This window comes from Microcaecilia unicolor, chromosome 1 (assembly GCF_901765095.1).
Source record: "Microcaecilia unicolor chromosome 1, aMicUni1.1, whole genome shotgun sequence".
NCBI lineage: Eukaryota > Metazoa > Chordata > Amphibia > Gymnophiona > Siphonopidae > Microcaecilia > Microcaecilia unicolor.
The window spans coordinates 588678929-588697762 of NC_044031.1; the positions used below are offsets into that span (position 1 = coordinate 588678929).

At 45.7% G+C, this 18834-nt stretch overlaps 1 protein-coding gene across 2 annotated transcripts in view; it reads right to left on the reverse strand.

Moving 5' to 3' along the window:
- ASAP1 (ArfGAP with SH3 domain, ankyrin repeat and PH domain 1) overlaps positions 1–18834 on the reverse strand; it is an 803986-nt gene that overhangs the window by 481638 nt on the left and 303514 nt on the right. For both annotated transcript variants that reach the window (XM_030219214.1, XM_030219206.1), the window contains exon 9: positions 5678–5763. In XM_030219214.1, the coding sequence (XP_030075074.1) occupies positions 5678–5763 (86 nt within the window). The remainder of the gene's footprint in view (positions 1–5677; positions 5764–18834) is intronic.

Sequence of the window (18834 nt, forward strand, 5' to 3'; positions counted from 1 at the left end):
ACAGACAATCATACAGGGAGGGCTCATGGCTTCATCTGCTATGACTAAAGGAAAGAAAATTACCAAGGTAAGAACCTAATTTTCCCTTCCTTGTCATCAAGCAGATGAAGCCATTACGTATGGGATGTAACAAAGCAATCCCTAGATAGGGTGGGAACAAGCCACACCACGCGCTAGCACTTGTGCACCAAAACGCGCATCCCTCCTGGCAGCCACATCCAGCCTGTAATGTCGGGCAAAGGAGAGCTTAGAAGCCCATGTTGCTGCACTGCATATCTCTTGAAGAGAGAGTGCTCCAGTTTCAGCCCAAGAGGAAGAAATCGCTCTAGTAGAATGCGCCTTAAAGGCTACAGGCGGAACCCTGCCGGCCAGCAGATAAGCTGAAAAGATAGTTTCTTTGAGCCAGCAGGCAATAGTGGCTTTAGACGCTGGAGACCCTCTGCGAGAACCGGATAGCAAAACAAACAGATGATCAGAAGTCCTGAAAGAGTTAGTAACTCGCAGATACTGCAGCAGAGTCCTGCGCACATCCAAAAGGTGCAGCTGCCCAAAAGATTCTGGAAACTCTTCCTCTGAAAAAGAGGGCAAGAAAATAGGCTGGTTTAGGTGAAAGGCTGAAACCACCTTAGGCAAAAAGGAAGGCACGGTCCGAACCGTGACTCCGGACTCTGAAAATTGCAGAAATGGGTCTCTACAGGACAGCGCCTGGAGCTCTGACACCCGTCTCGCCGAGGTAATGGCCACCAGAAAAACGGCCTTCAGTGTCAAATCTTTCTCCGATGCTCACCGAAGCCGCTCAAAAGGAGATGCCTGCAGGGTTTTCAAAACTAGCCCCAGGTTCCAAGCTGGACAGGGTGCTCGCACTGGAGGTCGGAGCCGAAGCACCCCTCTAAGAAACCGTGCCACATCTGGGTGAGCAGCTAAAGACACGCCTTCAACCTTACCACGAAGGGAGGCCAACGCTGCCACCTGCACCCGCAGGGAATTATAGGCCAAGCCTTTTTGTACACCTTCCTGCAAAAAGTCCAGAATCGGCGAGACAGGAGCCAGCATTGGAGCAATGGCTCTGGAAGCACACCAAGACTCAAACAGGCACCAAATCCTGGCATAAGCCACGGAAGTGGACCGCTTGCGGGCTTGCAGGAGAGTGGAAATAACTTTATTGGAATAACCTTTATCCCTCAATTGCGCCCTCTCAATAGCCATGCCGTAAGACCAAAGCGGCCGGCGTCCTCTATGGCTACTGGTCCCTGAGTCAACAGGTTCGGTACCAGAGGTAACGGCAGAGGAGCCTCCAGGAGCATCTGTCGGAGGTCTGCATACCAAGGTCTCCTTGGCCAATCCGGGGCAATGAGGACCACTTCTCCTGGGTGCAGCCGAATCCGCAAGAGCAGGCGCCCTATCAAGGGCCATGGGGGAAACACATAAAGTAGACCCGGAGGCCAGGGTTGAGCCAAGGCATCCAACCCCGCCGAGCGAGGATCTCTCCGTCAGCTGAAGAAGCACGAGACTTTGGAATTGGCACTTGTCGCCATTAGATCCATCACGGGCTTGCCCCATTTGCCACAGATCTGCAGGAATACTTCGTCTGCCAGATTCCATTCTGCTGGATCGATCTGATGCCTGCTCAGATAATTGGCCTGCACATTGCTCTGACCTGCAATATGAGCTGCCGACAGACACTGAAGATGCAGCTCGGCCCAGTGGCAAATCAGTTCGGCCTGCGCGGCTAGTGCTCTGCACCTTGTTCCGCCTTGTCGATTTATATAGGCCACCGTTGTCGTGTTGTCCGACATCACTCTGATAGCCAATCCTTCCAGGGTCACTTGAAAGGCCAGAAGCGCCTGAAACACCGCTTTCAACTCTAGGCGGTTGATGGACCACTCCGACTCCTCGGGTGTCCATAGACCCTGGGCATGCTTCCCCTTGCAGTGTGCGCCCCAGCCCTTCAGGCTGGCATTTGTTACCACTAGGCACCAAACGGGGAGCGTCAGCGGCATTCCTCGCCGCAGCATGCTGTCCGAGAGCCACCACTCCATGCTGAGACGGGCCGCAGGGAGCCAAGTAAGTCTGCATTGGTAATCCTGAGAAATAGGAGACCATCTCCGGAGTAGGGTATACTGTAGAGGTCTCAGGTGCGCTCTCGCCCAGGGTACCACTTCCATCGTGGCTGTCATCGATCCCAGCAGCTGTACAATGTCCCAAGCACGCGGGTGGGGCATCCTCAGGAGCAGACGGACCTGATTCTGAAGCTTGCACCGCCTTAGCTCGGGTAGGAACACATAGCCCGAGACTGTGTCGAACCTGGCCCCCAAAAACTCTAGAGATTGTGAAGGGGACAGGTGACTTTTGGCCATATTGACGACCCAGCCTACAGATTGCAGTACTGAGACCACTCTGGCTGTAGCTTGTAAACTCTCTGTTGCAGAGTCTGCTCTGATGAGCCAGTCGTCTAGGTACGGGTGAACCCTGATACCTTCTCGCCTGAGAAAAGCAGCTACTACCACCATTACCTTCGAAAAGGTTCGGGGAGCTGTGGCGAGGCCAAAAGGCAAGGCCCTGAACTGGAAATGTTTTCCCAACACCGCAAACCTCAGAAACTTCTGGTGCGGGGGCCAAATCGGTATGTGCAAGTAAGCTTCTTTCAGGTCTAGAGACGTGAGAAACTCTCCTGGCTGAACCGCCGCAATGACGGAGCGCAGGGATTCCATGTGGAAATGCCGCACTCTCAGGGACTTGTTCACTTCTTTTAAGTCCAGAATAGGGCGAAAGGACCCACCTTTTCGCGGCACCACAAAGTAGATGGAGTATCGGCCGCAGCCTTGCTCGGCGGGAGGCACCGGGGTCACAGCCCCTAACTGAATCAGACCTTGCAAAGTCTCCTCCACCGCCGCCCGTTTGACGGCAGAACCGCATCGGGACTCCACAAACACGTCTCTTACTGGGGCGTTGAATTCTATTCTGTATCCATCTCTGATCAGGTCCAGAACCCACTGATCTGAGGAAATCTTGGCCCACTCCTCGGCAAAGAGGGAAAGCCGTCCAACGATGACAGGCATCGAGGAGAGGGCCGGCGCACCATCATTGAGAGGGTCGCCCCTGAACTCCTGGTCTTGAGCCACCGACTGCGGAACGCTTGTCCGAGTGAAAGGAGTTCCTCTGCTGACCACGGGCACGTGAAGTGAACCCAGCAGAACGCCCCGGGCGTTAACTTCTAGCTTCACGGAAGCGAGGTCTGTACGAGGAGTGGACCGCCTGGCCCTTAGAGGAAGGCCTCTGCCTATCTTTGGGCAAGCGCTGGGGTTTTGGATCACCCAGGCCTTTCACAATTTTCTCCAACTCCTCACCAAATAGGAGAAGTCCTTGAAAAGGCAACTTCACCAACCTTTGCTTAGAGGCCATGTCCGCTGCCCAGTGTCGTAGCCACAGACGACGGCGAGCCGCCACTGCTACTGCCATTTGTTTAGCCGAAGCTCTGACAAGGTCATAAAGGGCATCAGCCAGAAGGGCTCCGCTCCATCTCCGGGCTGAGCCACTGCCTGTTGCAGCCAAGCTAGGCAGGCTCTAACAGCATAACAGCTGCATGCAGACGCCCGAACAGTGAGACCTGCAATTTCAAAGGACCGTTTCAATGCTGTTTGCAGCCTACGGTCTTGAACCTCCTTCAGGGCAACACCTCCTTCAACAGGGAGGGTAGTTCTCTTTGTCACCGCAGTGACTAGGGCATCCACTGAAGGCATTTGAAAACGAGCCAAATGTCCCTCATGCAGAGGGTATAACTGCCCCATATCCCTGGAAACTCTCAAAGGTCCCTCGGGGTCAGCCCACTGAGCCGAAACAAGCTCTAGGATGGAGTCATGCAAAGGGAAGGCCCGAGCAGCTTTCTTGGTACTAGCCATCCTGGGATTACCGGAGGAGGCCATGCCACTGTCAGGATCTTCAATCGAGAGGGCCTGCAGGGTATCTGAAATAAGCGCTGGCAGCTCATCACGGTGGAAAATCCTCATCGCGGAGGGATCATCCAGATCCTGTGGTAAATCCACACCTGACTCTGGTTCCTCAGACCAAGAACGTCTGTCAGAATTCTCCGAATCCTCACACCCCGACCACGGGGGGGGGGGGGGGGGGGGGAAGGTGCACCACAATCTGAAGGGGAATTAACCCTTCTGCGCTTATCTTTAGGCCAAGCATCTGGGAAAAAAACCTCACTGGGACTGAATCCATCGGGGGGGGGGGGGGGGGGCAATCAGAGGAGCCTCAGGCGACCCCTGAGGAAGGGCTCTTTTCATCATGTATGCTTTATGCAGCAAAAGCACAAATTCCGGGGAGAAAATCTCACCCTGGGCACCCAAATCCTATCCGGTGCCAGCCACTCCTGAAATAACCTCATCTCGAGGTGCCCCACCAGGCTCAGGTCTCTCCGTGTCCACGGAGGCCGCGCCATGCGGTGTAAGCAAAATGGCACCCGCTGCCAGCTCAGAGCGGGAAGAAACATCGCTAGTCATGCTCGGGCCGGCTCCTACGCCAGTACAGCACGATTTACAGAGCCCTGCTGCTGATTTGCGCTTGCCACAAGTGGAACAGCGTTTTACATTGTCCGCAGCCATCGCCGAAAAACGGCGGTAAAATCCAAAATGGCGGTTTCGCACCAAAATCGCCCCGATCGCGGGCCCACCCCGGAGGAGTTGGAAAACAATCTTACCTCAAAGGATCTAGTGTACAACTACAATCCTGCTGAAAATCAGGTCAAAAACCTCTGTTCCAGCGTGTCTGCGTTTAAAAACGCGACGCGACTTTCTTTTCTTTTTTTTTTTTTAAGCTGTGAGGAAAGCAGAGGTATTGAAGACTCCGGAGGCTCAGATGAGTGGGAAAGGCAGGGAAAGGGCGAACCTATATGCCTGCATCCACTGTTGGTGGGTAAGGACAGGGAAAGCAAGGCAATATGTCCACATCCACAGAGGTATGGGTAAGGCAGGGAAAGGGCTAACCTATGTGCCTTTAAAGTGAAGCTGCTATAGCCTCCAACACCCCGGTTAACAACTGGCAAGCCAGGAACCACCTCCCGGCAGATTGTTCTGGAGCTCGAACAAGCTGCAGCCACCCTGCTAGGGGAGATAGAGAATACTGAAGAGGCAGTGGAGCTAGCTGGCCAAGAGGGCACTGTGAAAGTTTGAGTGCTCTCTATCTCCCCTGCTGGTTGCTGGACATAACCCATGCGTAATGGCTTCATCTGCTTGATGACAAGGAAGTATGGTTTATAGGGATTGGCAAGGCTTTTGTGATACTTTTAAAATAATAAAAACTTTATTAAAAAAAAAAAAAAAAAAGAAACTTTTGAAGGAACCTTTTCCACTTTTTCAGCAAAATTTCAAAATATTTCCAAAAAAAGAGATTTCCAAAACATTAGCCACAAACATGTACACTAAAATGCCCATGTTTCATAAAACAGTATAATTTGTCATCTTTTAAGTGAATAAATACAATCTAACTTAACATAATAGAAATAGCTATATTTGAAGCAATAATGCTATAAAAATGTTTTCTGGAAAAAAAGAGCTTTATTAGAAACATTCCAGAGCTAACATAATGAAACTCAACATATTGGTTCACTAAAGGGTCTTACATAAACAATTTTATTTGCATGTTTTCTTGTTATGGTAATATACTGGTTACTTACTTGCATTGTGCATGATAATATTTAATAAGATTCTGAAGAAGGTCCACTCCCTTTTTTGTCTTGATTTCATTAACTTTAATAAGATACTGCAGAAAGAAAAAGAGCTTGAGGTGGGTAAATATATACTAAATCTTTAGCTATGTTTAAGTGGCATCAAAACACAACTACAAATTGAATAATGTTCTCCGTCTAATGTTAATTTTAATAGTGAATCAATGCTTTTTAAGTGAACACTTTAGAACTACCAAATTGGGAACACTTAAAATTCTCTTATTTAAAATGTAAAAACAAGAAAGTAGAAATAGACTGGAACTGCAAACAGTTTCAAATAGACACTTAACTATTACTTAGGATTACCTGATAGTCTGGGAAGCTTTGCCTTCAACCATTTAAGCAGCACTGGTATGTGGTAGTATTTCTAAACAGGTGTGCTATCAGTCTTTACCATACCATGGAAAAATCATTAGTACCTGATTCTCAGGTAGAGACCAGCACCTAGGCTCTGAAAACAGAATCTTGCAGCTCTTAAACATGTAGGGGGAGTTCCACATGCATTTCCCTCCTACTTAACAGGCAGCATGCAGGGCATGGTGATCCAGACCATGTTACACACACCACCACCTCCTCTTCCCCCTCTTTAGCAACAGTCTTTGAGTACTTCTAGCTTTTATCCTATTCCGTGGCTCAGTGAGATGGGAAACCATGCCCTGCGCACTGCATGTAATTCACTCTGAGTGCTGGGAGCAACAGTAGAGAAGCTCTTACAGGTATAGTATCTAGCAAACCAGCTGCCCACACAAACCAAACTTCTTTCTCTTGCATTTGCATACAGTAACAACCAGGCCATTGTGAGGGGTAAAAGTAGGTCTTTATCCCCTCTCTTCCTTTGTTTTCAATTTGGAAAAGGCACTAGATGGGCTTCCTTTTGGCTATATCAGTCCTTTCCATGTTCACACTGTCTGTTCTACATTGGTTGGTGTGTCCCACCTTTTTGTTGATAAGTATGCGTTGTGTTGCAAGAGGTTGTGAAACTCTAGAAGCACTACAGAAGTGATGAATTCAGTGTCTGGCAAATGATAGCGTTACCCCAAGTTTGAACCGTGGACAACCAGTCAAAGGGAGGGGGGGAACATCATGGGTATTTTTTGCTTGCTTTGTCTGATACTAGTAGCCTTTGTAGTAAGAATTTACCATTATTGGTTAAATCTGAAAGATTTCATTGAAGAGAAACTCCAAAGGCGCATTTGTTTACTGTTTGAATTATTTAACTTTCTGTATAAATCATCATAACAGTTCAATCAAAAGGCAGTAGAGAAAATGAATTACACTAAGCGCTATAAACATGGATTTCAGACTTGGTGTACAAACTGTATTGAACACGAAAGTAGCTTCAATTGTTCAGGCAGATTCGAGGAAGGCAAAATAGCATACAAAGCCTATTCTAGAACAATAAATAAAATAAAATATAACTACAATAAGGCCACAGAGCATAAATGCCATTCCCTTAACCTAAACCAGTGAACTCTTTAAGGGATCACAATAAATAAAAAAATGGTCCTGTACCATGGGCAGTGAATACAATAAAGACAAATCCATAACAAAGTACAATATAAAAAGCAATACTAAACAAGATAAAAATAGGATACACAGAGCATAACTGAACAAAAAAAAGGCTTTAAAAATATTAACAATGTCTATCCCTAACCAAGTCTCTCAAATGCCCAACTCAGATCACCAGGTATTGTTACTTCATAGCCTGTCAAACAAAAACTGTGTTTTTAGCTTTTATTCTCCAACTTAAGCTCAGCTGACAGGCTACTCCAAATCTGATGAGATGTACAAGAGATTGTTCAGCTATGAATTGACACAAGAGTCAGTTCTTAAGCTGAAAATAAGATCTGAATAGATGGATTTGACTGGCAAGTACTTGGTCAAAAAGGATGGAGATAATGTAGGCACATATCACACACACAAAAAAAGAATAAATAGCTTAAAGATTATTCTCAGATAGGAATCCAGTGCAAGGTAATAAGGACAGACATAGCTCTCTCCCATCTTTTATCACTGAGACCAACTTTAGCATCCATACTCTACAGTAGTTGCAACAAATTAACACCTATGTTCACTAAGGCGCACTATAGGCGCATTAGTGTTTTTAACGCATGTAAATGGTTTACACACGTTAAACACTAATTCGCCCACAGAAATGTATAGGCACGTTAACATTTAACGCACCTTAACTTTAAAGGCAAATTAGAAACGCTAACGCACCTTAGTAAACATACCCTTAAATAACATTTTGGGTAAGCCCTGGTACAGCAGATTTTAATATGACAGAGATATAGTATAGACCATCTCCTTCAAAATCTGAATCCTTTAAGGATGATCAAATCTGCCTAACCACATCCAAAGCACTTAAAAACAGATGATACCTCATTATCCAAAGAACTACTACTACTACTTATCATTTCTAAAGTACTACTAGACGTACGCAGCGCATGAAGAGACAGTCCCTGCTCGACAGAGTTGCAAAGAAAAGTGGAATTTTATGACTTTCAACTGAAGCATGTTATCAGTCCCTCCAAAATCTAACATCTCTAATGGGCCAGACTAAGAGTAATTTAATAATAGAAGGGGAGGTGGTGGAGATGAAAACGGTAACGAAAATTCAAACATGCGTGGGATAAACAAAGGAATCCTGTGCAGAAGGAAGGGATCCTCAGGAGCTTAGCCTAGAATGGGTGGCAGAGATGGTGGTTGGGAGGCGGGGCTAGTGCTGGGGCAGACTTATACGGTCTGTGCCGGGGCTGGTGGTTGGGAGGCGGGACTAGTGCTGGGCAGACTTATACAGTCTGTGCCAGAGCTGGTGGTGGGAGGCGGGACTGGTAGTTGGGAGGCGAGGATAGTGCTGGGCAGACTTATACAGTCTGTGCCAGAGCTGGTGGTGGGAGGCGGGGGTTGGTGGTTGGGAGGCGGGGATAGGGCTGGCCAGACTTATACAGTCTGTGCCCTGAGGAGGACAGTACAAATAAAAAAGTAGCACATATGAATTTATCTTCTTGGGCAGACTGGATGGACCGTGCAGGTCTTTTTCTGCCGTCATCTACTATGTTACTATGTTACTATGTAGGCAGGTAAAGACCATATGGCCTATCCCAGGGGCAGGCAACTCCGGTCCTCGAGAGCCGAAGGCAGGCCAGGTTTTCAGGATATCCAAAATGAATATGCAGGAGATAGATTTGCATACCATGAAGGCAGTGCTTGCAAATCTATCTCCTGCATATTCATTGTGGATATCCTGAAAACCTGACCTGCCTGCGGCTCTCGAGGACCGGAGTTGCCAACCCCTGGCCTATCCAGTCTACCCATCCATGCCACCTATTCTCCCTATCACTCCCTTAGAGATTCTATGTATTTGTCCCAAGCTCTCTTGAATTCAGATAATGTTTTCATCTCCACCATTTTCACTGGGAGACAGTTCCACAAATTCGCCACCCTTTCTGTGAAGAAGTATTTCCTGAGGTTACTTCTGAGTCTATCTCCTTTCATATTCCTCGTATACCCCTTCGTCTCAGCGCTTCCTTTCAAATGAAAAAGACTCACATCCTGTGCATTTATGCCGCATAGGTATTTAAATGTCTCTACCATATCTCCCCTCTCTCATCTTTCTTCCAAGGTATATATATTCAAATTGCCTTTAGTCACTTTATATTTTATTACAAAATTTCAAAAATGCTCACAAACAACTAAAACCATAAATCCTAGCAGTCCAGTTGTTAAACGTTTAACAAAAGGAGAAAATCTGGGTTGTTGAATAGCCACTACTTCATTTCACTATAGATAAGGTATCAGTAAGTACTTAACTTGTGTTGTGAAATGAAGTAGTGGCTATAAGCAAAGGAGACGCAATCTGCTATCCAACTGGAAATGGTGTGTTTGCCAATGGCTATCCCATTAGATTTGGGTCAAAAGAAACAAAAATGTGGGTGAACTGTCTGTGGGCTTTAGTCCGCTCCAGATACAAAGCTAAGGCTCACTTGCAATCTAAGGTATGCAGTACATGTTCACCAAGATGGGCATGTGGTTTTGAGAAAAATGTTGGCAGAACAATGGATCTCTGACACTATCTTAGGAAGAAACAGAGTGTGTGCAGAGAACTACTCTGTTGGGGTGAAACTTAGCATAAGATGAATCAGTTACTAGTGCCTGAAGCTCACTGACTCTGTGAGCTGAAGTAACCACCACCAAGAATACAACTTTTCAGCTCAAAAACTTCAGATAACAGGAGTCTAGCAGCTCAAAGTGAGCTCTTAGCAGTTGGGTGAGAACAATGTTGAGATCCCATTACACAGTTTGAGGTTTGACAGGGTTTTGTTTTTTTTTAAACAATGCTCTCATGAAGCAAACAACTAGACGCTGTACAGAGATAGGCTTACCCCCTACACAGTGATAAGCACCAACTGCACTGAGATGAACTTTTACAGAGTTGGTTTTCAAACCAGACTCAGGGCCAGATGCACTAACTTAATGAGCCCTTAACAAGCAAGTAGTAAACTCTGGCTTGCACTAAAGACTTTTTTCCCGACGACGGTAGCAGCTAACAAAAACGGAATGCAGATGAGCAAATTGTGCAGAAACCTTATTGTAATGAAATGCACTAACCTTTTCCGATTGCCTTAACAGTGGAAAACGCCAGAAAATCTAACGAGAGGTCTTACCACTCTCGTTGGGACTGCGCTGGATTGAAAAACTGCTATAAAAGTAACAACAAAAAATTGCTCCGCTTCAAAAAAGCCTTCCATTTTGGCCGTTTTTAAATCAACTGATATTGGAGAGTACAGTTGAAAGCGTTCATCACAAAAAAAGCCTTCCATTTTGGCCGTTTTTCAATCCCTGGAGCAGTGGCGTAGCCAGACCTGACATTTTGGATGGGCCCAGAGCTAATATGGGTGGGCACTATGTATATAGGTATGAGTCATGTTTCATGGGATAGTCTAAATAATGCCTTAGCATGCACTTGATGACAAAATTATCTGCCCAACAGATGGCCTGCATCAACATAAACCACATACATACTTTTATGGGACACAGAAATTTTTTAAATAAATTAAAAAATGTCAATCCTGCACTATCCCACAATTCTAGGCAGGTTACAACTGTTATATACATAAATTTTCACGAGAAGAAACCTCCCCCAAATGCCAGCCAAAACACACACCACCCAACCAATTGCACACCCAAAGCATCACAGTATGTGCCACTTTGAGTCTGTAATGGACAGAAAAGCAACAGGTAAGTGTACGCATACCTGTGTAATTGGTAGCTTTAAATGTGCTATGGCTAAATAGTGTATGCTCTAGCTGGCACCCCTAGGAAAGGTCTCTTCTCATGTGATTTAAATTGGCTCTTCTACCCTCTGATTAATAGTGCATAGAACATACATAAGTTTTTGCATATTAATTACTAGACAAGCAACCACTTAAACTCGACAAGACATAAGTCTACTATAATGGCAAACATCTAAACACACATCACAGTATCCTGTAAAATAATTACAGCAATGGCACACATCCCTTCAAACTTTGCTTTATAAGAAATTAAATTGAATTAAATGAAACTCTCCTTTCATTGTGGCATATGGAATCACATCTTCACGTCATCTCTTTTGTACAAATGGATTATTCAGTTTTGAACATGTTTCAGGGACAAGTGGTTTTCATAAGTCAAAATAATAAAAATACTTTCTTTCATGCAGATCTCTCATTTGTTTAAACATAACTACATGGGCTATAAGCCCCTAATGCAGTCCATTGGTTTTCTTATATTTTGTCCTCATGATGACTTATACTGTGCTAAAACTGGAAATACAGTGAGACAGAATAATAGAGTTGTTCCTCCTTGGTTAATTTGAGGCAAGAAGCTAAGAAATTATTTACTCTGGTCTTACAACAAGGACATCCCATCAAGCTATGCATCATCATTTGGAAAACATAAGTGTCATTCAGCTCCAACTGTTTTACTGCTGCTTTCCCTTAGCCATCATTATTCCTGGAACTCATCTATATACAAACACAGAGCTGGGAGACAAAGATTAACCCCCCCCCCCCCCCCAAAAAAAAAAAAATATATATATATGCCTTTCACAACCAAACAGACTTTACAGAACTGGAAAATGTTGGCACACACCCAGACTGATCCTTGACTTCTGTATGATGGTAGCTCTGCCCCATCACCAATATTTCTCTCTTAAATAGCAGCAATAAACAATCTTAAGTGCACCTTATAATATACCACCGCACCCCACAAAACAAAAGGAGCAAGTTCCCACAAAACCATCCCCCTCCCTTGACCCAGACACAGGAAAAAAAAAAATACTTCAAATGCTCCCATGTATCAACCCAATTCATATCCCTTAGTGCATATCTTGGTTGTTACATACATAAAAATGCCATAAAATAAGTAAATAATAGATTGATAGAAACTCTGAATGTCAAGCACCTGATTCTCATAATGTCTGCTTTAGTGGCCCCTTCACCCAGGAGGAAAATATCTCCACACAAATACATCACGTGCTAGGGTGTCCCCACAAGCAGCCTCTCCAAACGACACACTGATGATCACAACTCTACCCACGAAAAGTTATCCCGTTATTATACTTTCTCTGTGTACATCCGCATACTGCACAAGCCGGCTTGCTTAAAAATACAAGCAAGATCAAGCAAAAACACCACCAACAATAAAGAAGGACAACGTGGATGCAGCAGCCCACAGGCCCATTTTGCCCTACCCCGAGTGCACGGGGATATGGCCTGTGCGCGAGGGAGGAAAAACAGACCAACCTCTGAGTCCGTGGCCTCAACCCTTTGCCGCCATGCTGTCTCCCGCTCTCAATTCAACCCCTTGGGTCCTGGATGGGGGCTCACTGGAGACGACGAGATGAAACCTGGCCAGATCGATGCATGCACTGCAGGGCAGACCGCGTAAGTTAGCATATGCTAGAGGAGAGGCAGCAGGCAGCCGTTGGGAACGGAGACAGAGCAGCAGAGAGAAGTAAACCACCATAAGAAGGGTGCGGTGCGGAGCGATGCAGAGTGGAGCCTCTTCCCCCCTCCCCCTCCTATCCGATGCTTGACTCCCGATTGCAGGAAACAAAGCAAAACAAAGCAAGGCAAGGCATTAGGAGGTGCTTCACTGCTTTCTGCACATTTACTAATGCGATTGGACTACTGCGTGTAGGTGTGCAGGATTGCTGGCAGCTGATTGGTGTTCAATAAGACTGGGTGGGCCTGAGCCAAATATGGGTGGGCCTGTGCCCACCCAGGCCCACCCGTAGCTACGCCCCTGCCCTGGAGAGCTCACAATCTAAGTTGGTACCTGACACAATGGATGTCAAGCCAGGTGCTCTAACCACTAGGCCACTCCTCCACTTTTACTTTTCTCTTCGTCTGTACCTCTTTTTCATTTCTAAGCAGCTTTCAGATTTTGTTGTAAACCACACAGAAGCCTCTATGGCCATATGTGGTATATCAAGTCATTGTAAAGAAAGATAGGAGGGAACCAGATCTGTCTCGGCCAGTAAGGTTCCATGATCTTGCTTGAGTTTCAGCAAAGTCTTCTCTATGAGGGATATTGGGGAGTATGCACATAAATGACCCTTCCCCCCCCCCCCCCCCCCCCCAATGAAGGAGAAAGACATCTGATGCTAGTCTGCCATGTGATCTGAACCAAGAGCATAACTGAGGGGCCTTGCTGTTCAGATGAGTGGCAAAAAGATCCACCAAGGGGGTGCCCCATGCTCAGAAGATCTTGCAGGGTATGCCCATATTGAGAGACCACTAGTGCGTTTAAGAAAGCAAACAGAGTGTTAAGTATTATTAGAAAAGGAATGGAAACCAAAAATGAGGATGTTAAAATGCCTCTGTTATTGTTCCATGGTGCAACATCACCTCGAATACTGTGTGCAATTCTAGTGAGTGGAATTAGAAAAAGTACAGAGAAGGTTGATGAAAATGATAAAGGGGATAGGACGACTTCCCTATGAGGGAAGGCTAAAGCGGCTACGCCTCTTCAGCTTGGAAATAAGACAGCTGAGAGATATTTTTATTTATTTATTTGGATTTTGCTCACACCTTTTTCCGTAGTAGCTCAAGGTGAGTTACATTCAGGTACATTGGATATTTTTCTGTCCCAGGAGGGCTCACAATCGAAGTTTGTACCTGAGGCAATGGAGGGTTAAGATCACAAAGAGCAGCAATGGGATTTGAACTGGCCGCCTCTGGATTGCAAGACCTGTGCTCTAACCACTAGGGCACTCCTCCACTCCACGATAAGAGGTCTATAAAATAATGAGTGGAGTAGAACGGGTAGACGTGAATCGCTTGTTTACTCTTTCAAAAAAATACTGCTCAGTCTGTCAACCAGGCAGTTCTCTTTCAAGTGCAGGTATATGGCTCGGATGTCCACTGCCATATGCCCACTGCTTCCTGACACAAGGAGTAAGATGCCGTACCCTCTGCTGTTCACACAGAACATTGCAACCTGGTTGTCTGAATAAGAACAATTTGGTTCTGCAGTTGATCTCTGAAAGCCTTTAGAGCATTCCAGATTGCCTTGAGCTTGAGGAGGTTGATATGAAGTTGAGTATCCTGAGAAAGCCACTTGCCTTGATGTGAAGCCCATATACATTGAGCTCCTCAACCCAGGTTGGGAGTATCCTTTGTCCACACCTCAGAGGTGGTGGAATTTGGAATGGTAGTCCCAGAGTCGAATTGGACCAAACTGTCCACTAGAGAAGGGTGTAAGACAACGATGGAGGAATCTGGATGACATCCAATTGATTCCCAGTCACCTGAGACCACTCTCTGAAGTGGAGATGTGCCATGGGAGCAACACACACTGTTGAAGCCTTGTGAGCTTAAACCTGCTTACTGCTGTGGACTTACGAGATGAGCTACACCAAGGTATCCGCTTTCACTTGTGGAAGAAAAGATCGAGCTTGCAATGTGTCCAGCAGGGCTCCTATGTACTCCAATTGGTGAACAGGATGAAGGGGGATTTGGGATAGTTGACGTCAAACCCTAGTAGCTCCAACACCTGACCAGTTAGATGCACTGACTCTGCCGCCCTTCCTGTGATATGCTCTTGATCAACCAATCCGTCCACATAGGGAAACACTTACACTCCCAGGCTGCATAGACATGCTTCAACTACTGCTAGACACTGGGTGAATTCCCTAGGAGCTCACAGGAGGCCAAACAGCAGAACACGATATTGGTAGTGGAGTTTCCCCATACGAAATCGAAGATACTTCCTGTGACTAGGAAGTATCGAAATATGAGTATAGGCATCCTTTAAGTTCAGAGAGCATAGCCAATTATTTACCTGAATCATGGGTAGACGGGTGCCCAGGGAAATCATCCTGAACTTCTCTCTGACTAGAAATTTGCTTAGGGCCATTACAGCTAGGATAGGACAGAATTCCCCTGTCTTCTTGGCACAAGGAAGTACCTGGAATAGAATCCCTTCCCTTTTCCCTAGGTGGAATGGGTTCGACTGTACTGACCTCCAGAAGGGCAGAGATTTCCTCTAAAAGTACTGTTTGTGCTGAGAGCTGATGTAAGATGCTCTTGCTAGGATCTGGTGGTCTTTGATGTTAATTTAGGGCATAATCAAGATAGACTACCTGAAGAACCCGCCAGGTGATGGTACAAATTCAGCCTCCCTCATAGTGGTAAGCCATTCAGGACGGTTCCTTGGAGTGTGAATATTCTCTTCTGGAGCCAGTCATAAGCCCATTCCCTGCTTTTACTGAGGAGCTGGCTGGTATTCTGGAGAAGGGGCTGGTGAGACCTGGGACACTGGGTCTGAGAAAACTGGGTAAAGAGAGAAGAAGGTGAGAACATACGCCTATGACAGCAGTAGGGTTCCCACCTACACCTACTCAAAACTCTTGTAACGGAAGATGAAGCAGACGGTGCTGAGATAAAGTTTGAATGGTGTCAGTATATTTTTGACATGATCAGCAACCTTTTCCATCTCATCTCCAAATAGTATGTCCCCTCGGCACAGCACACCGACAAGTCTCTACTGAACTGATGGTCCTAGTTCAAGTTCAGAGACACGCAGCCATGACAGTCTGTGCATTCCCACACCCATGGCGGATTGTCCAGATGCAACACCAAAAGTATCATAAGTGCCCCATGCCAGGTATGTTCTACACTCTCTCTTACTGGTCAACTGGCGAAGCTCTAAGCCTGATCCTGAGAGAGAATCTACAAAACTCAGTTCTATTGTGGATTAAAAACTGGTTAAAAGTTAGAAAACAGAAAGTAGGGTTAAATGGTCAGTATTCTCAATGGAGATGAGTAGATAGGTTCCCCACGGGTCTGTGCTGGGACCGCTGCTACTTAACATATTAATAAATGATCTAGAGATGGGAGTAACTAGTGAGGTAATTAAATTTGGTGATGACACAAAGTTATTCAAAGTTGTTAAATCGTAAGAGGATTGTGAAAAATTACAAGAGGACCTTACGAGACTGGGCATCCAAATGGCAGATGACATCTAATGTGAGAAAGTGCAAAGTGATGCATGTGGGAAAGAGGAACCCAAACTAAACTTAGGTGATGCAAGGTTCCACATTAGGAGTCCCCGACCAGAAAAGGGATCATCGAGGACACGTTGAAACTTTCTGCTCAATGTGCAGAAGGTGGCTAAGAAAGCAAATAGCATGTTAAGTATTATTAGGAAAGGAATGAAAACCAAAAATTAATATGTTATAATGCCTTTGTATTGTTCCATGGTGCAACCTCACATTGAATACTGTGTGCAATTCTGGTGAGTAGAATTAGAAAAAGTACAGAGAAGGTCGACAAAAATGATAAAGGCAATGAGATGACTTCCCTATGAGGAAAGGCTAGAGCGCCTAGGGCTCTTCAGCTTGGAGAAAAGAGGGCTGAGGGGAGATATGATACAGGTCTATAAAATAGCGAGTGGAGTACAGGTAGATGTGAATAGCTTGTTTACTCTTTCCAAAAATACTAGGACTAGGGGCTACATAATGGAGCTACTAAGTAGTAAATTTAAAACAAATCAAAGAAAATATTTTTTGACTCAATGTGCAATTAAATTCACTGGAATTCACTGCCAGAGAATGTGGTAAAAGCAGTTAGCTTAGCAGGCTTTAAAAAAAAGGTTTGGATACCTTCCTTTAAGTCCACAAACCCTTATTAAGATTGACTTGGGGAAAATCCACTACTTATGTATAGGATAAGCTTATGTATAAAATGTATTGTACTGTTTTGGGATCTTGTCAAGTACATGTAACCTGGATTGGCCACTGTTGGAAAAAGGATGCTGGGATTGATGGACCTTTGGTCTGTCCCAGTATGGCAACACTTATTTTAAAGACTCCATGTATAGGCTCATGTAGAGCTGGCAGGACTGGATGCCGGCAACAAGTATAGAGGCCTGAAAACTTTTCCTCCCATATGTTCTAGCCTCTCTATCCGAGGGAAGTCAAGGCATGAGACTTGGAACTCCTAGCCCGATTGATAGATTTGACCACCACAGAAATGTGTGGCAATGGTGCCCTCTTGAATCCGGGAACCTTCTGGATACGGCATTGTGTATCCACCTTCTTAGGTGCGACCTGCACTGAGAGGGGAGATTCCCAGTTCATCATCAGTGTGTCCTGAAGGATAGGGTGCAAATGGCACAATGACTCCTTCCTTAGGCGGTGACTTATAGCCCAAGACAGTCAACATTTATGCCCTGGGATGTTCCTCCATATCCAACTTAAATGGGATAGCAGCAGCCATCTCCTTTACAAATCCAGTGAAAGAAAGTCCCTCAGGAGGGGACTTTCATCTCTCTTGAGGTGGGGAGTGATCAGAGGGTATGTCATAGGACTCCTCCTCTGAGAAGTAATGTGGATCCCCATGAGTGGTACCAATCAGACTCCAGCATATTCATATATAGCTGAATGGGTCTGGACTGACCTCAACCCAGTGGATCTATGTCCACACTCTGAAGAGCCCCAAGATACAGCCCTACTCCCCCAACATCAAGAGCGGTACTGGATGCATCAATGTCATTACCCTTCTAGGTGCCAGCTTCGATGATCTCTGCACTGGCATCAATTGAGTCTCAGTAGGAGGCTGAGGCTGTTCCACTGGCAAGGAAAGCGCCCTTAATGTCTGTGCAATGTGCTCCTGCATCAACTGCACCAGGTCCTCTCTACTAGGGTCCGGAACCGCTCATCGAAAGTAGGCATCAGCAAAGGCAGGACGGGGGAGCCAAGAGAGAGACAGCCTGACAAACTGCCGGTGTCGAAACAGAAGCAGGGACCTGGCTGCTCAGTGACTTCAACACTAGCACCTCTTACAAAGAGGGGGAGCACTTCTCCCGGTGCCGGCACTTCTCGGGTATTGGTGATTCCAATGCCGTAGCACCCAATGTGGAGGCAGATAGAGACCTCCTCAACGCAAGTACTCCCAGTGGATGTCGAAGTCTTAGCAACAATGGAAGTCGATGCTTCCAGTGCCAACATCAATATGTCGGCCTTCGAGGAGCCAAAAGGCAGCTTTTGTTGCACTTTCCAAGCCTGCTGAACTGCATTTTTAAACAGAGAGAACAGGAATTAGGCTCATGATCAGGTCCAAGGCGCCCGATGCACCAAGAATGTGGGTCCATGACAGAAATCACCCGACTACATTGGGCGCACTTTTTGAAGCCACTGGAGGTCTTCTGAGAAATCAAAAAAAAAAGAATTGCAGCTAAATTAAATTCCTCAATCTTGAACTCTCGAAAAGGGCAATGTTCAAACTGAAATTGGGGCTGCAGCCTAACTGGCCCAGCCACTCGCGAAAAAGAAAGGAAATAAAAATGATGCAAGATTGAAATAAACGGAAAAAATTTTTTTTAAAAATAAAAGACTGAAGAATAAATGAAAGAACAAGGGCAAACATAATTCATACAGGAAGGTATTCACAATTGAAAAAGGTATGCACATGAAGGAAAACACAAAGTGTGTCCTCCCTGCTCTGCAGAAAAATGAACTGAGGTATCCAAGTTCATGCGGTAGGTGGGAAGACAGCAGCACATGCGAGGTGGGATGTTGCAAGAACCTTCTAAATTACTCACTATCAGCATCCATG